Source organism: Platalea leucorodia, assembly GCF_965183815.1.
Source record: "Platalea leucorodia genome assembly, chromosome: 4".
Lineage (NCBI taxonomy): Eukaryota > Metazoa > Chordata > Aves > Pelecaniformes > Threskiornithidae > Platalea > Platalea leucorodia.
This window is the reverse complement of record NC_138826.1, coordinates 109,317,666-109,340,186: the sequence shown is the minus strand read 5'-3', so window position 1 is coordinate 109,340,186 and position 22,521 is coordinate 109,317,666. Positions and strand designations below refer to the sequence as shown.

General features: G+C 38.7%; 1 protein-coding gene across 1 annotated transcript in view; it reads left to right on the top strand.

Moving 5' to 3' along the window:
• Positions 1-2,942: 2,942 nt before the first annotated feature.
• TAFA5 (TAFA chemokine like family member 5) overlaps positions 2,943-22,521 on the top strand; it is a gene marked incomplete at both ends in the record, with an annotated part of 361,021 nt that continues 341,442 nt past the window's right edge. The window contains one exon of the mRNA XM_082310220.1: positions 2,943-3,054. Coding sequence (XP_082166346.1) covers positions 2,943-3,054 — 112 coding nt within the window. The remainder of the gene's footprint in view (positions 3,055-22,521) is intronic.

Here is a 22,521-nt window from a genome sequence, read left to right as displayed (position 1 = left end):
GATTTACTATATAAAATTCTATAGACTATACTGAAAGGTATAGCAGCCTAAATACTGTTGCAGCTATCCCTTGTGGCTTTAAAGTCCCTTAATGTATACAGCATACTATATATTTCTTGTCAAGATACTCGTGTTTTTTCTTTTTAGTAATAGTTAAAATATATTATTCAACTGTACATTCAATACTCACAGCTGTAAAGGAAATCAAATTTCTTTTCATACATACAGAAAACTGCTTAATTTACATGTTAGTCCTGGAATTGCAATGAACAGCAGCACATCATGCTGAGGCGTTTTTGTTGCTTAATACTTATTTACATTTGTTCTGAGAATAGGAAGTTTGAAAGTCCTATTTTTTAAAAAATCTCATTATGCAGTAGTACTTTACAACATCAAATTGAACTAATACTTCAGGATACCAAAGGAGCTATGGAATTTATATTGACTTACAAAGAAAATCTAGTATATAAGTCAGGGATAGAAGGTGTTACAAAGATTTAGTCTCTAAATACAAAATAATAATAAAATGCTCTTTTAAATGATGTGGGGGAGAAGAATAAAGCTTAGCATGTTGCCTTAATGCTTGAGTTGTGATATATTCTAGTTTTTAAATGTAATATAAAAGAAATTCCTACTGAAAATAAGGGAAAACAAAGTCCTGTCTTGGAAGGGGATGTTGTGCATGTACTCAAACAATAGTTAAAGCTTCATCTCTGTGAAGCATACTGAAATACATCAGCCTACTGCCCCACCAGTTCAGGATGCAAACTACTCTGGTGGAAAATCAGATCTGAAATCAAAGAGATTACATTGACGATGTCCTCGTGGTGCAAAACTGAACTTGGTTGCAATTATCTAGTGAAGTGCAGCTGTACTAACAAAGTCACTACAGTGCTGTCTTGCAAATAATGCATCGTTCATATACAATTTTAAGTCCAGATACCTAAGTGGCAAACAATCAGACAAACCTCAGGCTACTGCAGGAATATGGATCTATTTTTTCATGGTATTTTTATTATGCAAGCAAAACACAGGAGGAGATGACTGGGACATTTTGTGACCAAGCTCCTCTTCTAGTCTGCCAATCCTGCCTGTACTTGGAACGTGACTACCTTCTGCAGAACTTAAAATATTAATTTGAGGACATTGCTATGGAGACTCCGAATGGAAACGCTCAACTACCTGGTCCCTCTTAAAACATCTCACTTTTTTATTATTGCCATAAAGGCTACTGGCGCACATTTGGACTGGAGCCCTCTAAATTGGGTGTCACATCAATGTGTTCCTGTCCCTACAGTGACAGAAATTGCGTGCCAACAGTCCCTGTAAGCACCGCAGATGAATACAGAAGGAGGAATGTTACCATTAACACCTAAGGCCGTGCCTAGGCAGAACACACCGTGGAGACTTCGAGCAGCACCGTGCAGGTGAGGGGGCGGGAAGTGCTTCTCTGGGCCCCTTCTCCTGCTGCCCACACTCCATCTCAGCCAAGAGCGAGGCCTCTCCGAGGAGGCTCCGGGCGGGCGCCGCCTCCCTTCCCTTCCCTGCCCGGTGGCTCCTCCGCGCCGCCTCTCCGAGGAAGGCCCTGGGGAGGCGCTGGGGGCCGGCGCTGGCTCTACCCCTGCAGAGCCACAGGGCTCGTCCCTCGCCGCCCCGCGCCCCTCGGCCCCTGCCCGCCGCACGGCCCCCTCCGACCCCCACCCCCGGCAAGGCTGGGAGCGGCCGCGGCGGGGAGAGTCCCCCCGCGGCTCCTCCCTCCCCACCGCCAAGGGTTAAACCCGCCGGTCGCAGTGCCGCACCGGCGGAGGCGAGCGAAGGCGCGGGGCGAGGCGCCGCCGGCGGCGGGCAGGTGCGGGGGCGATGTGCGCCCGGGGGACGGGGGCGCTCCGCCGGCGGGGACGCGCAGGTGGCGCGGCGCCGGGGAAGGACGGCTCCGTGCGCTCTTCACCTGTGGGCGTGACCGCCGGCCCCCTCCTCCTCCTCCTCCTCCTTCTTTTTACTTGAAGGGCCGGCGCTGCTCTAGCGGCAGAGCCTAAGAGCGGAGCTGGCGGCGCACGGAGAGGAGGAGACCTGCCGCTGCCGACCCTCCTTGTAAAGTGTCCCGCCCGCCGCGGACCCGGCCGCCCTTCGCGCCTCCGCCCCGTCGGGCCCGCAGAACCGGCTGGGAGGGGAGATCAGGCTGGACTCGCCGAGGGGGGGGCCGGGCTGTCCGTCTCCGCCGCCGTCCTCAGCCGTTGGCGGGCACCGCCGCCCCCCGCTCCCCCGCGGGTGCTGGGCTCGGGCGCGGATCGCCCTCGCCCCGCGGAGCTGCCAAGCGGAGCCCTCCCCCGCGGGCGGGCGGCCGTGGCCGCCGAGGTGCTCTCGCCCCTCCGTGCCCGCCGCCCCCGCGGCCATGCTGCCCTGCGCTGGCAGGCGGCGGCGGCCTGAGCCGGGGTCGCCCTAGAGCGGCGGGCGGGCGGGCGGGCCGGCGGGGGAGGCCCCCCGCGCTAGCACCGCCTCGGCCCGGGCCCCTGCCTGCGGAGGTCTGCCTCCCGGGGGAGGGGGAGGAGGCAGGGGAAAGGACAACAAGCGAAACAACTTCTGCAAATTAAAGAAGGAAAGAAAAAAATTAAAAGAGGCTCGTTCGTGGGACACCTTCAAAGCTCAGCAGCACGTCAGGCATCCGAGTCCCAGTAAAACCCACCACGCTAGTGAATCTCGCCACAGTAACAGGAGGAAAGCTGGCTGTGGCCACTGTGCTGAAGTCCCGCAGGCTTTAGAGTCGCCTCGGCTTTCTGGCTGGAAGATGGTTCCTGCAACAGGACCGTGTTGCTGCTGACGAACCGCGGGGTGTTTGGAAGATGCCTTCCTTGGGGATTAAACGTGGAGACAGGCCATCAGTCAAGGGGAGAGCTGGCTGGTGAAACTCTCTGACTTTCCCCCCCACCGGGGAAGTGGCTTCAATGGCTCCATCTCCCAGGAGAAGCAGTAGGAAAGATGCCAGCACCTTGCCAAGCATGTCCTCAACTTTCTGGGCTATCATGATCCTGGCTAGTCTCCTAATCGCTTACTGCAGTAAGTACATCTTTGTCCTGGTGCTTTTGCTGGACGTAAATCCACGCCCTTCCCGTCTGAGGTAACGCTTCTGGCAAAAGCTAAGCTCTGAAGCTGGCAGGCGTAGGTACTGTGCCTTAGGCTTGCCACCTCAACACATCCTCCCCCTCTCCCCCATGGTAAAGCAGGTAGACTGACACTTTAATACTGCCGCTGCTTGGGAGCGTGAGATGTCCTTAGGTTGTGGATGTGGCATTTTCAGTCCAAACATAAACCTCTCTTGGATCTTTAGGACAAACTTTTTAGTGGTAGTAACCGTGATCCACTGTTCGCTGTTTATTATCAGATGATACCAGCTCTCTCCCAGACTGCTCCCTCTGCGTACACACTGTCCTACCCCTGTCCACCTTCCATGAACAGGAACTATTTTCCTTATGTTCATTCCTTTAGGAAGCACATCTTTAGTCAAGTGACAGATGTCTTAACATCACCAGGATCATATGTGATTCTCTGACTGTGAAATTGCATTGGAACACCCCGGCACTTCCTGAGCATATCCTCAGCAGTTTAGTAAGCCCATGCTATCAGTTTTAGAGCTGCATCACAGGTTATTGGTAGAGTTTTGTATATTCTTTTTCAGGCTTGATAGATTGTCCATTAATCACACTGAGTTGCAGATAAGATATCTGTAAGAATCAAGTGCCTGGACTATTAGTACGTTTAAAGGTCTTTTTTTTTTTCTTGTTAGTTTTTTTGCTCTCGGCAAGAGTAATTTTGAAGCAGTTATGTAATATAAATACAGTTAATGCCCATACTTCTAGGGCATGCAAGTTAGTCCATAGTACCAGAGTGTGAATCTTTCAAAGAGAATAGAAAAAGCAGTTTCTATGCAATAATAAAAAAATATGTAATTTATCAGGAGGGACCTGCACAACTTTGCCAGAATGAATCTACACTGTATTTTCCCAACGTGAGCTGAATGTGGTCTGTAATTTGCCCATAGAGCATATTTCTTTCATTAGCTGTAGCATAAAAGACTTTGCACTAGGCTTGTCTTGTTGAGCTGTAATAGGTATAGGTTATGATGAATAGGAAATGGATTCTGGTTTTCAGGAGCATGCCTGCTGCATTTCTTAACCCTCTATTCCATTCCCTCCAACCATATTAAATTCTCTGGTTTTGAGTGTTGTTTTTTTTTTCCCTGAAACAAGATTGTAATTAGCTAAGAGAACCTTTAATTCACTTTTTTTCATGTTACAGGGATTCTTCATACTGACAACAGTGAGAGAGGCTTATTCTAAAAAGAATAACGTATTTTGTAATTCTTTTTTGTAATTTAGCACAGTTTGCGTTACACTTATAAAAAATCGTATCAAACAGGCCACACTTTTAAATAATTTCAATTTGTACATAATGCTATAGTCAATGTGCTAATATAGAGGGTATACTAAACAACATACTGAGATTTAAAAGGATTTATGTGCATATGGTGAGATAAGTGACTCAGTAAATGCATATTACAAGATGAATAGTTTAAGTTTAAAGGGAATTCAGCTGGATATTAGTAATAGGAAATATTTTATTAAGTTTGTGCTAGAAATGTCTGGAGGATCCTAGACTTTTTATGAGAAGATATGAGTTCTTCTGTGCAGATATCTTCTATCAGCATAGGCTCAGAAAGAGTTAACTGTAAACTCTGACACCTTAAAAATTATTTATATTCAACAGTGAGAGGTTTGATAATGTTCTATCCAAAGGAATGTTTGAATTGTTATATATTGTTTGTTATTTATTTTTTGCATTGTTTACTGATGCTGAACGATGCAAATGTTAGCTGGTAATATGAAGGCAATTTCTGGTGTGTTTAAATAACCAGTTTCTAATTAGTTCTCTCAGCCAGTGTAGATGGTGTTCCTCAAACATGTAGTAGGCTCTTCATTCCGTATAGTGCTGAAAAGCACCATACAGCTTAAAATATGCAGTGTCAAAACACTCCACCATTTATGTAATGTTTCACTGATTTGACAACTGCAATTCCAAATGTTAATGAAGCACCATGCGCATTTTCTCCAGTGGTAGTATTTGAAAAACTGCAAAAAATGTTTTTGCTCTGTGGAAAGGGTGAACTTGTTTAAAAATCAAGGAAAAAAATGTGAGGCTATTTCTAGGTGAAGGAGTACTGCAAATGTTATGTATCCTTTTAAAAATCATCTAGGGTTTATTCAGTCTTTTTTTCATCCGATGCTTTATTTTTTGAAGAAAAGCATAACTGGGGAGAGGGTGTGTGTGTCAGTTATGTTTTAAGAATAACAGCCTTGCCATATTTCTTGGGCAGTAAAAGAAAAGAACTTGACAATGTAAGGTGTTCTGTATTTTTCCACACACCTTATATTCAGGTACATGGAAGTATACCAACTTAAATCTCTGATATCAAGCAGACTTCTGTAAAAAAACAATATAGTTGAATACATTATTAAAGTAATTACAGGAACCTCATATCTGATTATCAGTTACTTTCTCATTTTACTACATTTACATCAAGCCCTGCAGCTCAAAAAAAAAAAATAAAATCAGAACTTTTGCATATTTCCTTTTTTTTTTGGGACTATAAATAAAACTTTAGATCTACCTTGCTTATTTTAATTTTTAATCTATTGGTCTGACAAAGCTTACTTCTGAATCAGTTATATGAATGTTTCCTCCCTTTCCCCTAATTACTTTGTGAATCTTTGTTTCTGGGAATGTATTTGTTGTACGATAGTCTTCCCTATTACTGGGAGCAACCAGTAAACACCATACTCTCAGTTCCACTTGACAGATAAGCATATTTATAAAGCGTGCTCTGGATGTACATGTACATTCCATTAGACTTTCATTTGTACTTTAATTTCTGAAACCCAATTATGTTCTCTGACGTGGTAAAATAATAAACTGATCGTTTTTTCTTTCTTAAATGTTTAGATTATACTTAGGGATAGTGGCTCCATCCTATGGTGGAAGAGAAACCTGCATCAAATCAATTAGGTTAGTTGCTATAGTGATAAATATAATGTAATATTCTCCAACCAAAGAAAAATTGTCTGATTTGGTAGGTTCTCAACAGGAGAAGGCAAAAATGAAGTAGTAGAAATAGGCTGTTTATGGTCCTTGGTGTGACCACCAAGGAGTTCGTTTACTTAACAGAAGCATCAGTATATGTAAAAACAGTCTCAGAAAGCTATCCTGGTAAAGTGTGACAACCTTCAATGGCAATTCAGAATTAAAGGAGTTGTGGCATTTTTGGATCCCAGACATGCATTCAGCATACTTGTTTAATGAACAATGGTAGACCAGAGAGAAGTACCTACAGTGAATTCTTTAAGTTACTGTTTTTATGTTGTGAAGGTACATTGAATTGTTTTTTTTCTCCTTCTGTAACTGGGATTTACATTTTTCCATGTTAGAAAGTTTGGTCAAATTAAAGGAATTTTCTGTGGCATCAAAGCTGCATGCTACATCAGAAATCTAAAAATAACATGGTTTTGATTCAGAATTATTTCTTCATGCATTTATTCAGTTGGCTTTGCTGTAAATACTGAGGTGCTTTTTAAATGTAAATGGTGACTTTTAAAACAACATATGATTCAGTTTTAGCAAAGTTGTGGTGCTTATGAGCTTTTGGCTTTCCTTATTTTATACTGTTTTGTAAGCATAAGGAGTAGAACATTAGACCCCTATGGTGTTATAGGTTTTGCTGTCCTGTTAAGGTAATACTTCTAAGGGCAAGCAAATGGGTTTTTTGAAAAGAACTATCAGAACTGAATGGTACTTGGAAAGTTCATCTTCTTGTTTTAAATATTGTGTATGGAAGACAGCAATATGAAGCCCAGCATTTATGCTGACTAAATGGTGATAGTACTAGGAAAAAAGAATTCAAAAGTCTAAAATGCAAAATATTTCCCGTAACTCTACAGTTCTGCATTGTAAGTGCAGGTTCTTTCACAGTAATAAGAAATGGAAAGAGGAAATGTTCTCCTAATTCATTATTTCTTTTGCTTGCAGAATACAAAACAAGAACACTGTAATGATGAAATACTGCTAGGTTTTATTAAATGACTGATTCTGCAGTCTACCATTTAAATCTGTGGCATTTGTTGAGCAGAAAAATCAAGCCCTTAGCATAAATAACAGAAGTGTCTCAAAGATTTTGCATGATACCGTACAAAATGCAGATAATTCCCATGAAAAATACTTTATTGACCTCACCTTAAACTGAGATCCTGTTGTTACACATTGGGTGGACACTGCTCATTTGAGAAACACGTTTTCATTGTCCTGTTCTGGAATTGCTTTCTGTCTAGAAGACATAGGCTGCTATGGTCTCGAGGTCTAATTGTTCCTTTATGCTCTTTGAGACTGCCAGCAGGGATGACAATTGGCTGTGACTGTCACCTGGACACCTCTCCAACAGGAGCTACCATATCATCATGCATTGGCTACTGAACAGCCGTTAGATGATAAATGGTCACTGCTGATTTATGTTGGATGCAAACAAGTCACCTCTGAATGAAGGCCTACAGCTCCTGTTACGGATCCTATATCATTCAAATCACTTTCTCTGGTTTTTACAAATGAAAAAGACATATTTTTTTAATCTGTCCAAACTGATCCATAATTTTATTATGTTTTCTGCAAGAATTACTGTGCTTGTATTTTTCCCAAACTCTGCAGACAGAATAAATTGACATATAGAACAACTACCATTATTCAAAGTTTTTTCAGTCTAGTTTGTGTATAGATATAAAAACTAATGCTTTCATGACATTAAATAAGAAAAGCAAGGTATCAGAATTTTGTCTCTTTATATAACATCCCAGCTGCTCCTTTTTAAGAAGGTTCATTTTTTGAATTAAAGCCAGTGCTTTGAACTTAATGGCCTCTACAACATACTACCTGTCAATGTGGGTGCTGAACTGACATTGAGATTGTCTCACCAGTTATGTTGTGGTCTGTCCAGATCATGTATTACATAGAAGTCACTGGCATCAACATAAGAAATGTCTTCTTATTGCTTTTAATGTTGAATTCAACCCTTTAAGGCTAAGTAAGCACCATTTACAATTTCTCAAATGTATTTGAATTCTGGTAACTCTTACTTCCATTGCAAGTATAACCACTGATACAGGTGGATATAATGGGAAACAGGTAGGGAGGGGGAACTAGAAAGAAATGGATATTTTCAATTAAATATGTGGCAGAGGAGTATTCCATGTCTTTCAGCAGGTTTGACAGGAGAGAGATTGAGACCACTTTGACTCGCCTTTTTTTTCTCTGTTTATGCAATATACTGTATTGTTCTTACCATATACTATGAAAACAGCATTGGGAGCATGCAGTAGAGCCCCACTGCTCCAGCTAAGTGTGTAAACATGGGCTAGATAGATTGTATCTTCTTTTACTGGGGTTCCATTTATTTTTCACTCTTTGCTTAGTGACTCAGTTGAGGTAATAGGAAGTCCTTCACTGAGATTAGCCTTATGAGTGGGTATTTTCCGACTTGTTCTTCTCTGCTAGAAGCTGGGGGTATGAAATCTCTCAGTTTCTAGATGTAATTTAGTGCTTTCTTAGTGAGTGCTTTAAACAGAAGGCTATTATGTGAAAAAAAACACATTGACAGCTAGTCTAGCATCTGGCACGCCAAATAATGTTTATTAGAGGTATGCCTTGAATGTTGTCAATAACTCAAAAATGCACTTGGATACTGAATTATGTACAGAAGTGTCAAATACATAGGCAAATCTAGATAGCATTGTTAACCACAGTCTTCCTGGTCTGTGTATTCTTTGTTGCTAAATTCAAACCAGAATGTTTTCATGCTTAGGCTCGTATTGACCAGGTGTGTTGTTCTGCTGTTGGGCTGGGGATTTGTTTAGTTTTTTTTTGTTGTTTAAAGGGAAGTTACACTGCTTTTTTGCACAGATGGCTGGCAAAATTGCTTATTGTAGATGTTCTGGGAAGTCATCTCTTCATGGATATGCTTTTATGTTAGCCCCGCAAATAGGAAAATGTTATGCTATGCGGTGACGATTTGAAAATATATGAACCGTATTTAGAGTATGTTTTCACCGTATTTAGAGTATGTTTTCCAATATTTTTAGTGTAGAGGTTTATTTCAAAGATTTTGTGCATGCTTTTCAACAAATGGACTTTGGCTATACTACAGGAATCACAAGTATAATGGTAGAGGTTTTTGCACTCATGTGATTTGTTCATCTGAAGGCTTTGTGTCCTATGGGTTATTTCGATCTCTGGATGGACTGCTTCTTTTGACACCTTTCTTCAAACACTTGATTGCTCTCAGATAACAGGAAGGTACCTTGTCTAACTCTGGGGTGAGGAGCATAACTGACTGTTTTTCAAAGGAGTCTGTGCCAGAGCTAGTTACACAATATCATCCCTGGTTTTGCGTTTCCTAGCGCTTTTAAGTGCCTGTGGCCCAGTACAGCAATAAGGAAGTTACTTCTCTAGAACAAAATGTTATTTATTTTGCCAAACGATATGCTGCTGTTGGAGAAAACATGAACTGTATCTAGAGACACCTCTAGCTACTATTTTTCCTGTGGTTACAATTCCCTTCAAGGCTGTAGGTTGGTATGACTTATTTTTAGTTTTGATGTTCTCTGCCTCATTGCAGCCCAAGTTAACACATGCTTTCAGCTGACCCTTGTCTTTAAGAGTCCTCCACCACTGGCATCTCCTTCTCTTCTAACAGAAAGTGTATTAACAGGGCAGGATCTTCCAATATTTTTAGGATCACATAGCTGGCAAAATAAAGCTTCCTTCTGTCTTTGCCTCTGACTGAAAGTAGCAATTTGAGCTGTGACCCCATTGTTCGGTTTGGTGTTTTGAAGGTCCAGAAGTGGGACTGTCTCTGGTTTTGTTTTGTGTAGAGGTTAATTCCAGAACATTGTTAACAGACGTGCTCTGTTTGTATTTTGTGTACCAAAAACTGAATAAAAGCCCAGAGCAGAATGCCTAGGAGATTGGTAACGTTTCAAATTGCAAGTTATGTTGCTTGGACTAATCCTGATTTTTCATCTATTGCTCAGAAGAATTGTAGTGACTGACTGTACTCAAGCACAGCAGTAGAACCCGCTGGTTCCGTTAGCTGACAAAGCTGCATCACCTGAGAAAAGGGTCCTTAATTCTTACAGAAATGAGAAATTACTACCTATGAAAAAGAAATTTTTCTGAAGTTTATCAAAAAGTAAAAGGGAATTCTTACTGTGTTTTTTTAATCATAGTTTAATTTATGGTGGCTTTTGCCTTTGCTTATAGAACCCCCTTTTTTTTTTTTTCTGATTATCTTAGAACTCTGATGTTGACAAATGTGTTCTAAGAGATGATACACTGACAGTATGAGATACTGACAGTATGAGATAAACCCAAATACCTGTATCACTTTGGATACTCTCAGATGTCAGTATCCCTTTTAGCGGAATATTTAATTTTTCCATTGAACTACACCAGTGCAAAGTTTGGCAGAACAGCTTAGCCAGATGATGGAAGTGGGTTTAAGCTAAACTCTTGCACTGTTCATTAAATTGTTCAATTGGAAGCAGAAATGCTGTGGGAACAGTGACTTTGGCACTTCTTCTGGCAGATCCAGAGGAGGCCCATGAATGTGATCAGAGGGCTGGAACACCTCTTCTGTGAAGAACAGTTGAGAGAGTTGGGGTTGTTCAGCCTGGAGAACAAGAGATCTTATTGCAGCCTTTCAATATATAAAGGGGGCTTAGAAGAAAGATGGAGAAAGACTTTTTACCAGGGCCTGTAGTGACAGAAAAAGGGGCAGTGGTTTTAAACTGAGAGAGGGTAGTTTTAGATTGAACAAAAGGAAGAAATTTTTTACAATGAGGGTGGTGAGGCACCGGAATAGGTTGCCCAGAAAAGTTGTGGGTACCCTGTCCCTGGAAGTATTCAAAGTCAGGTTGGATGGGGCCTTGAGCCACCTGATCTAGTGGAAGATGTCCCTGCCCATGGCAGGGGGGTTGGACTAGATGATCTTTAAAGGTCCCTTCCAACCCAACCCATTCTATGACTTTTGTTCTCTTGCTTTAAATTAAACTGAATACAAGCGTAACACATATTGTGAGAGGTTACCTGTTACTGATAGCATTCTCTGGTGTTACTGAAAAGGTTCACCAGTTTCTCATTTTTTTGAACCAAAATGGACTTTATATTTAGTTGTGCCTTGGATAGACACTTTTCTTCTGTGCAACCTAAAAGAAATGTGACTTTTTCTATTATTTTTTGTATAGTGAATGAATTCCAAAGTAGTTCCGTATATAGGCTGGAATCATAAAAATATAAAATTCCTTTCTGAATTGAACTAATATAATAATCTGAGTTAATCTTCAAGATCATTTTATTGAAAAATATCAGAAAGGTGTTCCAGAGCTTTTTCAGTATACACTGTCAGTAGTGCTTTATTGAACATTCATTTTAAGATGAGAGTATATGTATGTGTTTGTGTATATGTGTGCTCAGTAAAAAACACTGAGAGGCTTTAAAAATTGTTCTCACTGCATGTTACTTAAAGGTGGTAATTTCCCTGAAATTACCTGCTATAAGGCGTTTGACCTAACGTCTTTGTATATCCTAATACCTGGAATAATGATTCTTCTAAGATATCGTTTTAAAGAATTTTTGCAAATGTTTTTCTTCTAAGTTATCAGCTCCAGCTAGAAAAAAGCAAACATGTATGTTCTGGAACTCACATCCCATTGTGTTAAAAGAAATGGCTGACAAATAGTTTCAATTCCATCTGAATAGGACTGCTCTTTCCTTACTTTAGATTTCTGCAGTGTAGTCATCTATATTTACCATAATCTCCTTTTAAAGTCAATGACAAAACATAGACATTTTTACCGTGCAGTTCATGTGACCTGTTTTACATACATGGTGTAGTTTGAAGTAAATTGTGCTGCAGAAGTGTTTGTTGGCTAAAAAGCAGATTAGACAACTTGCTAAGATTTTAACATATATGTTATCATGTTAATCCAGTCCTTCGTTACAGTGTCTTTAGAATGTTGCTTATTTTATTTTCCAGGCCCACACTTAATATTTAAACATTTAAAGTCAAGTAACTGGTTCGGTATTTCTGTAGGGAAGAAAAAACATAGAAAAATAGGCTTGTGATACAGATTAATTAAGATTGTAGGTCAAGATATTGAACTACTGCAGCAAAGGATTTGTACAAATTGAGGGATGTAGTTGGCATAAATTACTGGGATTTTCTGAAGACATCTTTGCAAACAGCTTGTATCCTGAACATTTTTTGCAATGTGTTTTGTCTTACTGTAAATTCTGCAGTTTCATTGCCAGTATTTTCACACTCTGGGCACTCTAAAGATACTGTCTTTCCCCCAAAGTTGGAAACTAGGTGAATTTTATATGAGCGTACCAAAGGTTATCAGTTTTACCATTCTTTTTCTCATTTTTCAAGCCTCTTCCATACAAAACACATTTGCACTGTGCAGCCTATTATAGTGTGATTAATACATTTGAATCACCTTCATCTACTAGTGATTTAGGTAGGAAAAGGTTTAAAGGTGAACGATGAGTACATATATATAAGAAGCTGCAGGGGTGAAGAAGACTAGGAGTGCTTACCTTGAATATAAGAGCAGATATGAATTGCACTGAGCATTGAAGTGCCACTCCCTCAGCTCCTCCTGCCATTCCTTCTCCCCTCAGCTCAAAAATAAAAGCTATATATGAAAAAAGTTTATGTTCCGTGGTTATTTTTGGTAGGGTATTGGGCTTTATGAGCTGAGTTGTTCCTCCAGTTCTACATTCTTCAGTGTAAGTGCTGTTTTTACAGTCCTTTTCATCTGGAGAGATTTGTTGCCTTCTATACCTCATTCTTTTATCAATATGTTTTTGTTCAAGGAATATATTGCTGCATTTCACCTTTTTCCATGGTATATATCTTCATGGACATTTTTCGTCTAACAGCTGGCCAAATCTGGTTGTGCTGCCTGTATAACTAGAGATCTCTACCTTAATTCTGTCTATAAATGTAACTATTTTCTAATGTAATCTTCTTTACAATGCCTTACTCAAGAGACTTTTTAACAGTTTATGGTGTTATGTGGGCTCCCTTTCCCATGCTTTTGCAGAGTTCTGTAAAGTGCTGCTGTGAACTCTTAGGGTGATAAGTTGCATGTACTGCCACTTGTAATTACGATAAATGGATTTGAGGTATTTCAGATACAATTCCAAGGAATTAGTTTAAAAGCAACTTATAATGCTTGAGTTGGTGGCATTTCAAAAGTAATTCCTATGAAACAGCTTAATGCTTATCTTTTTCCATTTTGACATTTGACAGGAATATAGGTAAACCAGTATATTCTTTGGCACAAATATCACATTGACTTCATAAGACTGACATTGTATTGAGCATATGTAATACCACGAACAATTGCTTAATGTTTTTTCAGATAATTTGTCTCTATATAGAGGAAAGGGATGTCCTTCAGAATCCTCAATTACACAGAGTGAAAGTAGTCTTTTCCTCTTGATATTTTAATATAAGCACAGATGCAAAATAAAATGAAGCAACTACCTATCTCATTTTTTTAGTTAATTCCCTGAAATTTATAGGGCATTTTTTGTCTCCATCAAAGACCAAATTTGTAGAACTCATGAAAATATTTCCTACATTACCTTATTAGAGCACATTCCCAGTATATTTCACTGCCTTTCATTTCACCGCTGGTAGTAACTGATGTCCATTTCCTTCCTGATCTTTTAGAATTTAGTGCTCCATGTTGACATAGAGTCCCGATATTAGTTTTCTATATTTTTCAGTTTTGCTTTCTTATTTTTCTTATCTAAGGTCAGGTGAATTGACCCTACTGTTTGTCTTGCCACTTTCTGAAGTGCTTTTCTGTTACTAGGTCTGACAAGTACAGCTATGTGAATCACGGTTTGCCAGACAAATTAACTTGATATATGTGTAGAGACTTTTTCTCCCAACTGCTAGATCTGCAGAGATTTGAGAATTGGTCTTGGTTGTTTTTCATCCACATGCATCAGGTTCTCTGAGCCCAATTATAAACTCTGTGATATGGCATACTGTGGGCTTGCATGTATGTACCTTATTAGAACTAGTAAACTGACAGTGCACAGAGAATATAATACATCCTAAATTAGAGTTTAATTTTTCTCCTGTCATTCTAAATTATTTTAAAAGTATACTAAAGCAACAGATATGACTATGCACAGAGGGTTAGAACTGAACTGTTGAGCAAAAATATGCTTTCAGTTTCAGTGCATGTAATTTGAGCAAACATTTTAACTTGCCAAAATGCTGGAGAGCCCTTCTAGCTATGATGGGTATACGTCATTTGTCATGACAGAGGTGTCTAAATTTCAAATGCATGTTAATATTACTCAGATCATGTATGTTTTGTGCGACAAAGGACAGCTGTGTTTTGGCTGGATAATATGCATTTTTCCAGTTGTGGAACAGGAACAGCTCTCTTAAAAGTGGGTGGCAGGAAGGTAGAACTTAAACCAGAGCTAGTTGGTTTTGGTCTTTGTTTGAAAGGGATGGTCACATAAAGCATATGGAATGAAAATTTCAGAGCTCTACTGTAAAGTCAAAGAGCAGCATTTTTAAAGTATGCTTTCAATAAATTTCATGTTCTTATTTTGCTTTCTGGTTTACTCTTCTCAGTGTATATTTCCATAATGCATATATTTATTCTCAGGATGTAGCACTGTAGCTGAACTTAACTGATCAAAATGTAACATTTTTTTCCCACATCTCTGAATTTATTGATTTTTTTTTTTCCCTGAAGAGCAGAGATAGTGCCATGAGTTTGGTGGGTGGGTTTTTTTGTTTGTTTGTTTTTTGTTTTGTTTTGTTTTTTTTTTTTAATTGGAAGGTAATATGGAAACCTCAGTTAGAAGGAAAAAAAAAGTATAAATTTAAAGAAATAGAGGAAATAAAATTTTGAATTTTGCTTGCTGACATGTTGAAAAGAATTGGAAGTTGGATATTAACTTTGATTTGCAGACTTTGACAGCATTTCTTTAAAAGTCAACAGAGCACCTTTCAAATCAGGTACAACTATGTGATGGACAATCATCGGAGAAAATTCTGTTCTTAAAAAATAAAAGCTTGTAAATTCACACTGAGGCTTGTTTATGTGTTGGTTGCTTTTCCTCTTACCTACATCCCAGGAGTGACTGATATGTAAACACAGGGATACACATATGAGAAAACCACGTGATACTCTGGATCATGCATTTTAGTTTTGCTTCATTGGAAACAAATGTATCATATTGGTTAATTTATATCTTGTCTGGAATTTTTGAGAGGAGTAATTTTGTTTATTTAGGAGTAGTTTGATCAGTAAATAGATGTAATATTTTTTCTTCTGTGGGTCTTTCCTCCAAAATTATGTAAAAACACTTAAATATTTAAATATTGATAACAGCAGTTCTTTCTAGAACTGTAAGATAAATAGCTTTATTGGTTTATAGGGTATGAGCTATGTCTATGGCTGCAAATCATTTAAAAGCTGAGAGCTGGGTTGAGTGCTTGCTTTCAGGTAGTGGATTCTGTGTCGAGACTTGCCTCTGTTTTCCACAGGCACCTGCGCCTGAAACGTTACTGCTAGTCAGGAAGCTGTACCTGCTGAAAAGGAGAGCATCTGCTTCTGTCTCTTTGCTTAATGCAAGCGCTGCCAGAGTGGAGGAATTAAAGCTGTTAACAAACTGTCAAAATGTTAGTTCCCAACATTGGGAATAACAATATTTTAGCTGAGAGGCAGGAAAATCAAGATCTTACAGAATGTATTGGCTAACTCTTTCAGTTGCTGTGCGTGGTAACACAAATCTTGGCCAGGATGTTCATCTACTGTTGCAGTGCTTAGCTCTATAAAATACAACAGGGATAACCATAAAAATGTATTTTGTTTCACGTTGAAAGTAGCTGTTATTGGGACTGTACTCAGGCAGAAAGAATGTTGTTTGATACATTTAAAACCTACATATATTATCAGTTGATATTATTCCAGGAAAATTACCATAATGCTTATTTCCTGAGAACAAGGAATTTGAGCAGGGTTAAATACACAAGATGAGGAATGATTTATTGTCTGTAAACAGTTGAAAAGACTCCTTTTAAATCAATTGCAGATAATGAAAGAGAATTAATGGTGAAAAGAGAAGACATTCTTTCTTTTTTTTTCCCTGAACTTGGATTTAAGATGACTAATGTTGAAACAACACATTGGAAATTTGCATGAGTGTCTGAGCCAGTGAAGCTAACAAAGGAAGAAGAGCTTCCACACGTGAAATTCATGCAAATGCTATCCAAATATCTACCAAACTCTTGATATTTCTTACTTCTGTTGAAATTAAGCATTCAGCTTTTTTTGAAACCAGCTAGATTTCTAAAGGTAGTTTTGAGGTATCACTTAAAATGTGCTTCAGTTTTCTGTTCAGTTCAGGGCGCTATTACATTTGAAAACTTTCATCTATATGTGGAACTTCTACAAATATTGTAAATTAGTATCTTTTGTTCCTGCAATGTCTTTTTTAGAGAAAAAACTCCTCACCCAGAGGGTGGCAGAGCACTGGAACAGGCTCCCCAGGGAGGCAGTCACAGCGCCAAGCCTGACAACATTTAAGAAGCATTTGGACAACGCCCTCAGACATATGGTGTGATTTTTGGGGTCATCCTATGCAGGGACAGGAGTTGGACTCAATGATCCTTCTGGGTCCCTTCCAACTCAGGACATTCTATGATTCTATGAATGATTCTATCTGTACTGATTAGAGTACACATATACACGGCATAAGCCTCATTTTATAGTAGATTTTTTTCTCCATTGCGTGACTAGTTTCTATACATATGAAAAAACAGATTTATGTAAGATGAATCTCAGTTTTTCATGAAGAATATTGATCTTACACTAACAACATGTTTCTAAACATAAATTCATTTCTTTTGTATGTTTTCAATAACGTTGAAAAGAGTGGATGTGGCATGTTTTTTTGCAGGATAGGCATAATGCATTTGTTAGTTTTGCCTTTGATAAAAGACTTATTACCTCAAGGAACTTAAACTCTATTATTTTTTAAAGAGAAGGGAGTAAAAATCTATGAAATGAATTCTTGTGAGTGGCAAATTTGGCTGGTAGATGAATCAGGCAAAAGAAACTAGTCTTTTTGACACTTCAAGTATGAGGTACAGACTCTAATTTTGTGAAGCTCAAAAACAAGTGTCAAGGAGTTTTATGGGCCCCATTACCTTTCAGGTTCATAAAACACTGCCAACAAGCATGTCCCTCTCTCTTTTGTAGAGTAAATAGCTCAATTAATTTATAGAAGTCTCTTCATTTTGTATGTAAAAGAAGAAAAAGAGGGTAAGTTAATCTGAATAAATTGGGTTTGTATTTTATTCCATTAATCTTGTGGGAATTAGTATCACAATGATGCTAATACAATCATAAAATTTTTGTTTCTTACCCTTCATTGTCAAGAATGACAAACATAATTGTTTTCTTGGAATGGCAATGACATTAGAAGTTACTTTCACAGACCAGTAGTAGGCCTTTGAAAGTTTGAACTGGACTTTGTACACATTTTTACTGCTTTGTGGATATCTTCTGTTGTTGAGCATGGGCTTTTGAATTTTGTCTCATTTGGAGCTTCATTTCCACATAAAATCCTCTTCCTTCCATACATGCAGTGCAAATCTGGAGATACGAGTGACCGCTTCACCAGGACCAACCCATGCCTGAAAAGCAGGTAAATTCCAGTAAGTCTTAGATGAAAGCCAGGGGGATATTTTTGCTGCCATGGCTGTCTGAGCCAAAGATGAGGAAGAAAAGATATCTTTAAGCTGTGACCTTATTTAGTGGCCCAAAGACAAACATGTTTGTAAATGGGAGTGATTCTAGAGAAAGTTTGTTTTTTGGAGCACTTCTGTCAAGCTTCCAGCATTATTTTGGCCTTCCTGGATTCAGTTCTTACCGCCTCCTGTTTAAACAGGAGCTTTTTACAGAGTTTATTATGTTCACACTTGGCACGGGGTAGAGTTGAATGCTGTATGTGCATTCTGCTGCTTGCACTCTAGATCTAGATCCTGATGAGGAGTAAATAGGAGGAGTATGATCAATGTGAGAGTCTGAAGATGGTAGGGGAAAGAAATGCCCATACTATCCTGCATTTGTGGTCTGAGAAAAATGACCTAAGTCATTTCAGGCTATTACTGTTTGCCCTCTGCAGCTGTCTTTGGGATGAAAGTAGGAGTATTTGGAGATCAGCTATACCAAAGCTGCCAAGTCTGTTAGAATTGATACAACTGTCTTCCTTTTCCCTATAATGCGGAGGTCATCCAGCAGAGCCACAGGTGCTGAAGCCCAGCTGACAGGTGGTGTTAGACAGCAGCGTTTTTTACTACTTTCTTGAATACCTTGCTTAGAAAAAGGTGATCAGATTCTGGCCAGCAGCTGGGAACACTTCCAGCACTGATGTGTCAGACTGTTGCATGGTTTAGTACTTTTAGCGCCTGGTCAGCAGGCATAATCAAAAGAACAGTTTTTCTGAGCTAAATAAATGTGATGTACATTTCTGTACATGCACATTAAAACTCAAGATCAAGGTCTTGTAACTGCATTTATGGAAAAACAATTACTTCGCTAGTTAGAAAATACTGTGCCAGATTCTCTAGAGGAAAATCAGTGGTTTGACCCCTTTTCTAAAGAACAGTACAGTTATTAAAATGGTAGAAAAGCTATCAATATTTTCTTGCACTTGATTGTCATGGGAGCAGAAAGAACAGGGTAAGGGTTAATCTTTACTGAATGCCAGTGCATCTTTTGTTCCTCAACTATGTAATTCTCCACTTAGAAAAATTATGGCAAAAAGAGTAATAATTCGTGATCTCTTGTTTAATTGATCAGGTTGTTAGAACTTGCAATAAAAGAGGGAGAATGACAGAAGGGGACTAAGTGGTTACTTTTGGTTTATATTTTAGGCTCCCCAATTCAACAGCTTCCAACACATTTAGGTAGCTACTGTAGTGTGTGAGTGACAGGAGAATTATTTTAAGCTGGAATTGTGTATTCTTGACTGCTGATATGTGTGAACAGGCCAACAGTTGATATTTGTAATTAATTTTCACATTGATAATTATTTAAAAATCTTCTGAATCTTAATACATTTTATTTCAACGCTTTGCTTGTAATTTCCTAACAACCTACTGGCAACAGCAATTATTCCCAAAGTTGAAGCCATTTTTCACTAAAAATGATATGATTTTTTAAACAGCTACTTCTCCTCCTGCTTTCCAGATAGTAAAGTTAGGAGTGCAGCTGTTTCCTACTAAATGAAAAGCATTAATCATTTTCTTTTACATAGCAAATCAAATAGCTGTTGCAGTAGTCTCTGTATGTAGAATTTGTTGTTTGACTGGTTTCACTGTTTTAGAACAAATGATTCGACCATGGCATCATTTGATACAAGTCTGGCATATTTTGTATTGCAGTCAAGGGTCTAAATAATATCAAAGAATGCCTTGTATCTAATGCTTCAAGAAGGAAATATATTTAGGGTGCACATATCTCATTTAGCTTGCATTTTAAAATCCCACTGATATGTCAGAGTATAAGAAAAGGTGTAACGCCAGTGGATGATATTGAAGAATTAAGTAATAGAAAGGGGGTGAACTAGAGTTGGATGAAGTACAACATCATGTGTTTATTAATTATCAGCATGAATGTCTGCAGTAAAATGAGAGCTCATCTATCATTGTCCAGGAACAGAGATCCTTGGCATGTTGGTTAGTTGCATGTTAGCTATGAATCATTACTTGGATTGTGAAAAAGATGGGTGACCCCAAGGTGAATTAGAAAATAGAGAAATATTAATGTCGCTATAGACAGCATTGTTGAGACTTCATCAGCAAAGCTATGTATAATTCCCTTTATTCAGAAACTCATACTGAACTAGGTGGAAAAGTGGTTGGATGTTCAGAAGAATGGAATGTCCACTCCAGAAATGAAGTTTAAAAGTGCTTGGCTTGTTTAGTCAAACAACAACTGAGAGATATAATAAGGTACATCAGAAGAATAAACAACAGAAAAGAAAAAAGAAAAAAGAAAAAAAACAAGGACAATGTTAGCTCAGGATTAAATGGAAGTGGGATTGAATTGATTTAGAAAAAGGATTTTAATACATAGGGGTCTGTGATAGCAAGGCACTGGATTTGATGACTTGAAGAGATCTCTTCAAGACTTGTTCTTCTAATGATATTGCTGTTCTTGATGTTAGGCATCTGTGAGATGGTAATATCTAGCTGTTAACTTATTTCTGTGTTGCCTTTTTTCTGTGTTGCTTTTTTTTTTTTTTCTTTTCCAACAACCAGTCCATTATATCACTCAATTGTTGACTTTTTATTTAAGCTATTATGGGACAAAGTTGTGCAGCATCTCATCGGAACTATAGCTTTGAAGATTTCCCTAACACTGTGTTTCCCAGACTGTGGGTTGTGCCCCTTGTGGACAAGCCAGTGGGGGAGAAAAACTATGAATAAGTTACTTTTAGGGCACGTATTATTTGTATTTGAGAGGTGAACGTGAACAGGGTGCCATTCCCTTGAAGCAGAAGACATGCTGTAATAGGTTCTAAACTACTGCCAGTACTGATTGCCAGTGATTCATGGTGTAGGTGATCATATACAGTAGAATAGCCAGCCAGCAACATTTATTAAATGTTCTCATACCTGGGTATTTTTGTTTACTTGGTACAAATTAGAACAATCTGCAGTATCCAAACAAGAATATTTTACAGCCCTTAAGCCCGTGGTTCTCAATCACTTCAAGTCACTGTGACTTTGAGCTCCTACCACATTGAAAACCACATCATGGAAATTATCCCCATCCAACATATTTTCCTTTTCATTTTTTCTTCTTTTTTTCCTTCCTCTTCCTCTTTTGGTCAAATTGGTTTTCAGACAGACCTTGAGTGCTATGGCTGGCATAAGGGTATGTAGAAACATGTGGCTGGGGTAAGGGAGAGGTTACCCTTTCTGATAACAGTCTGCACTAAAATAATGGAATTGCCTATGGATTACTGTCTTCATCTTCTGATATCTCTTACATGCTGATTAGTTCTTTTGGACTGGTTGATAAGGTGTTTTGAGTTCAAGTTTCGAGTTACAGCTGGAATCTCTTCTATTTATCAATATTGTATGTCCAGAGGAAATGTACTTATCCTTAGAACTTTCCAAAATGATTCCTGGGAGAGATCTCTGTCTTTTAGGTAACATTTGTCCTGTTGATAAAACACATTCAAGTACCCAACCTTGTCTGATACCGTTTATTTATCATTTTATGGATTACAGGTCTATTTAGTTCGGTTCTTTATTTATACTGAAACATAGGAACAAATTTACTTCGTTATATCAACAAGTCATTCAGCCTAACAATCACAGCAGTAGCCAGAAAAGGATACCTAGAGAAATCTAAGGACAGCACAAGGTTATATGACACTTGTCCCTAAAGCCCTTCTGTCCCCCAGCTGTTTTCTGCTCCGGGAGTCCTGGGTTGGATGAGATTTGGAGGCAGTTAGTAAACCACAGATGATTTCCATTAACTCCATTTAATATGGATCTTGAGAAATGAAGTTATTTTTTGCTTCTTGTATTTCATGGGGTCACCAGATAACACTGTAACTGGTGTAATTTAGAATAGCAGTATTATGCCATAAATTGTATCCAGCTGCAATGGGCAACAAAGCATAAGAATCAGGAAAACACCTGTTGTCTTAAAGTGATTTAATATTTTTTTTTCAGTATGACTGGTATCTGGTCTGTTAATTCATGATCATCACGTAACATTCTTTATCACATACATAGCTGAAATCTGGAATAGGGAATGAGAACACGTAATACTACATTTGAGAATAGAAGTATGTATGTTATGATGATGATAATATCAAGCACTCCCCTACCAATAATGTGTTCTAAATATTCTCCCTTTCTTTTGCTAAATTCAGAATAGTATGTTGTGTGTTTATGTGTTTCCTAAAGTATTTCTTATGCATCCATTAAGATGAAATTCTGTTCTGGGTTTTTGTTTGGGTTCCCCGCCCAGTTTAGAAACACCGTCAGGGGAAACAGATTTTTTTAGGGCCATGGGAAAATGTTCATTTCGGTAAGAATTTCTTACAGCATTCATTTTTTTTGGAATAATAGTTTTAAAGGTAAACAACACAAAGTAGTTTTTAGCTCGGATTTTAAACAATAATTAGGTCCTGTTGAAAGTCAGCAGGAGTGGAATGGTGAACTTCACTAGGACTCTCTAAAATTGGGATTATGCAAAACTGCTTCAGATCACTTTTCAACTCAAAGATGTTGAAGTGAATCCCTAAATCCCTACCTTCCCTCTTGTATTACAATGAATAATGAACACTCCATATTTC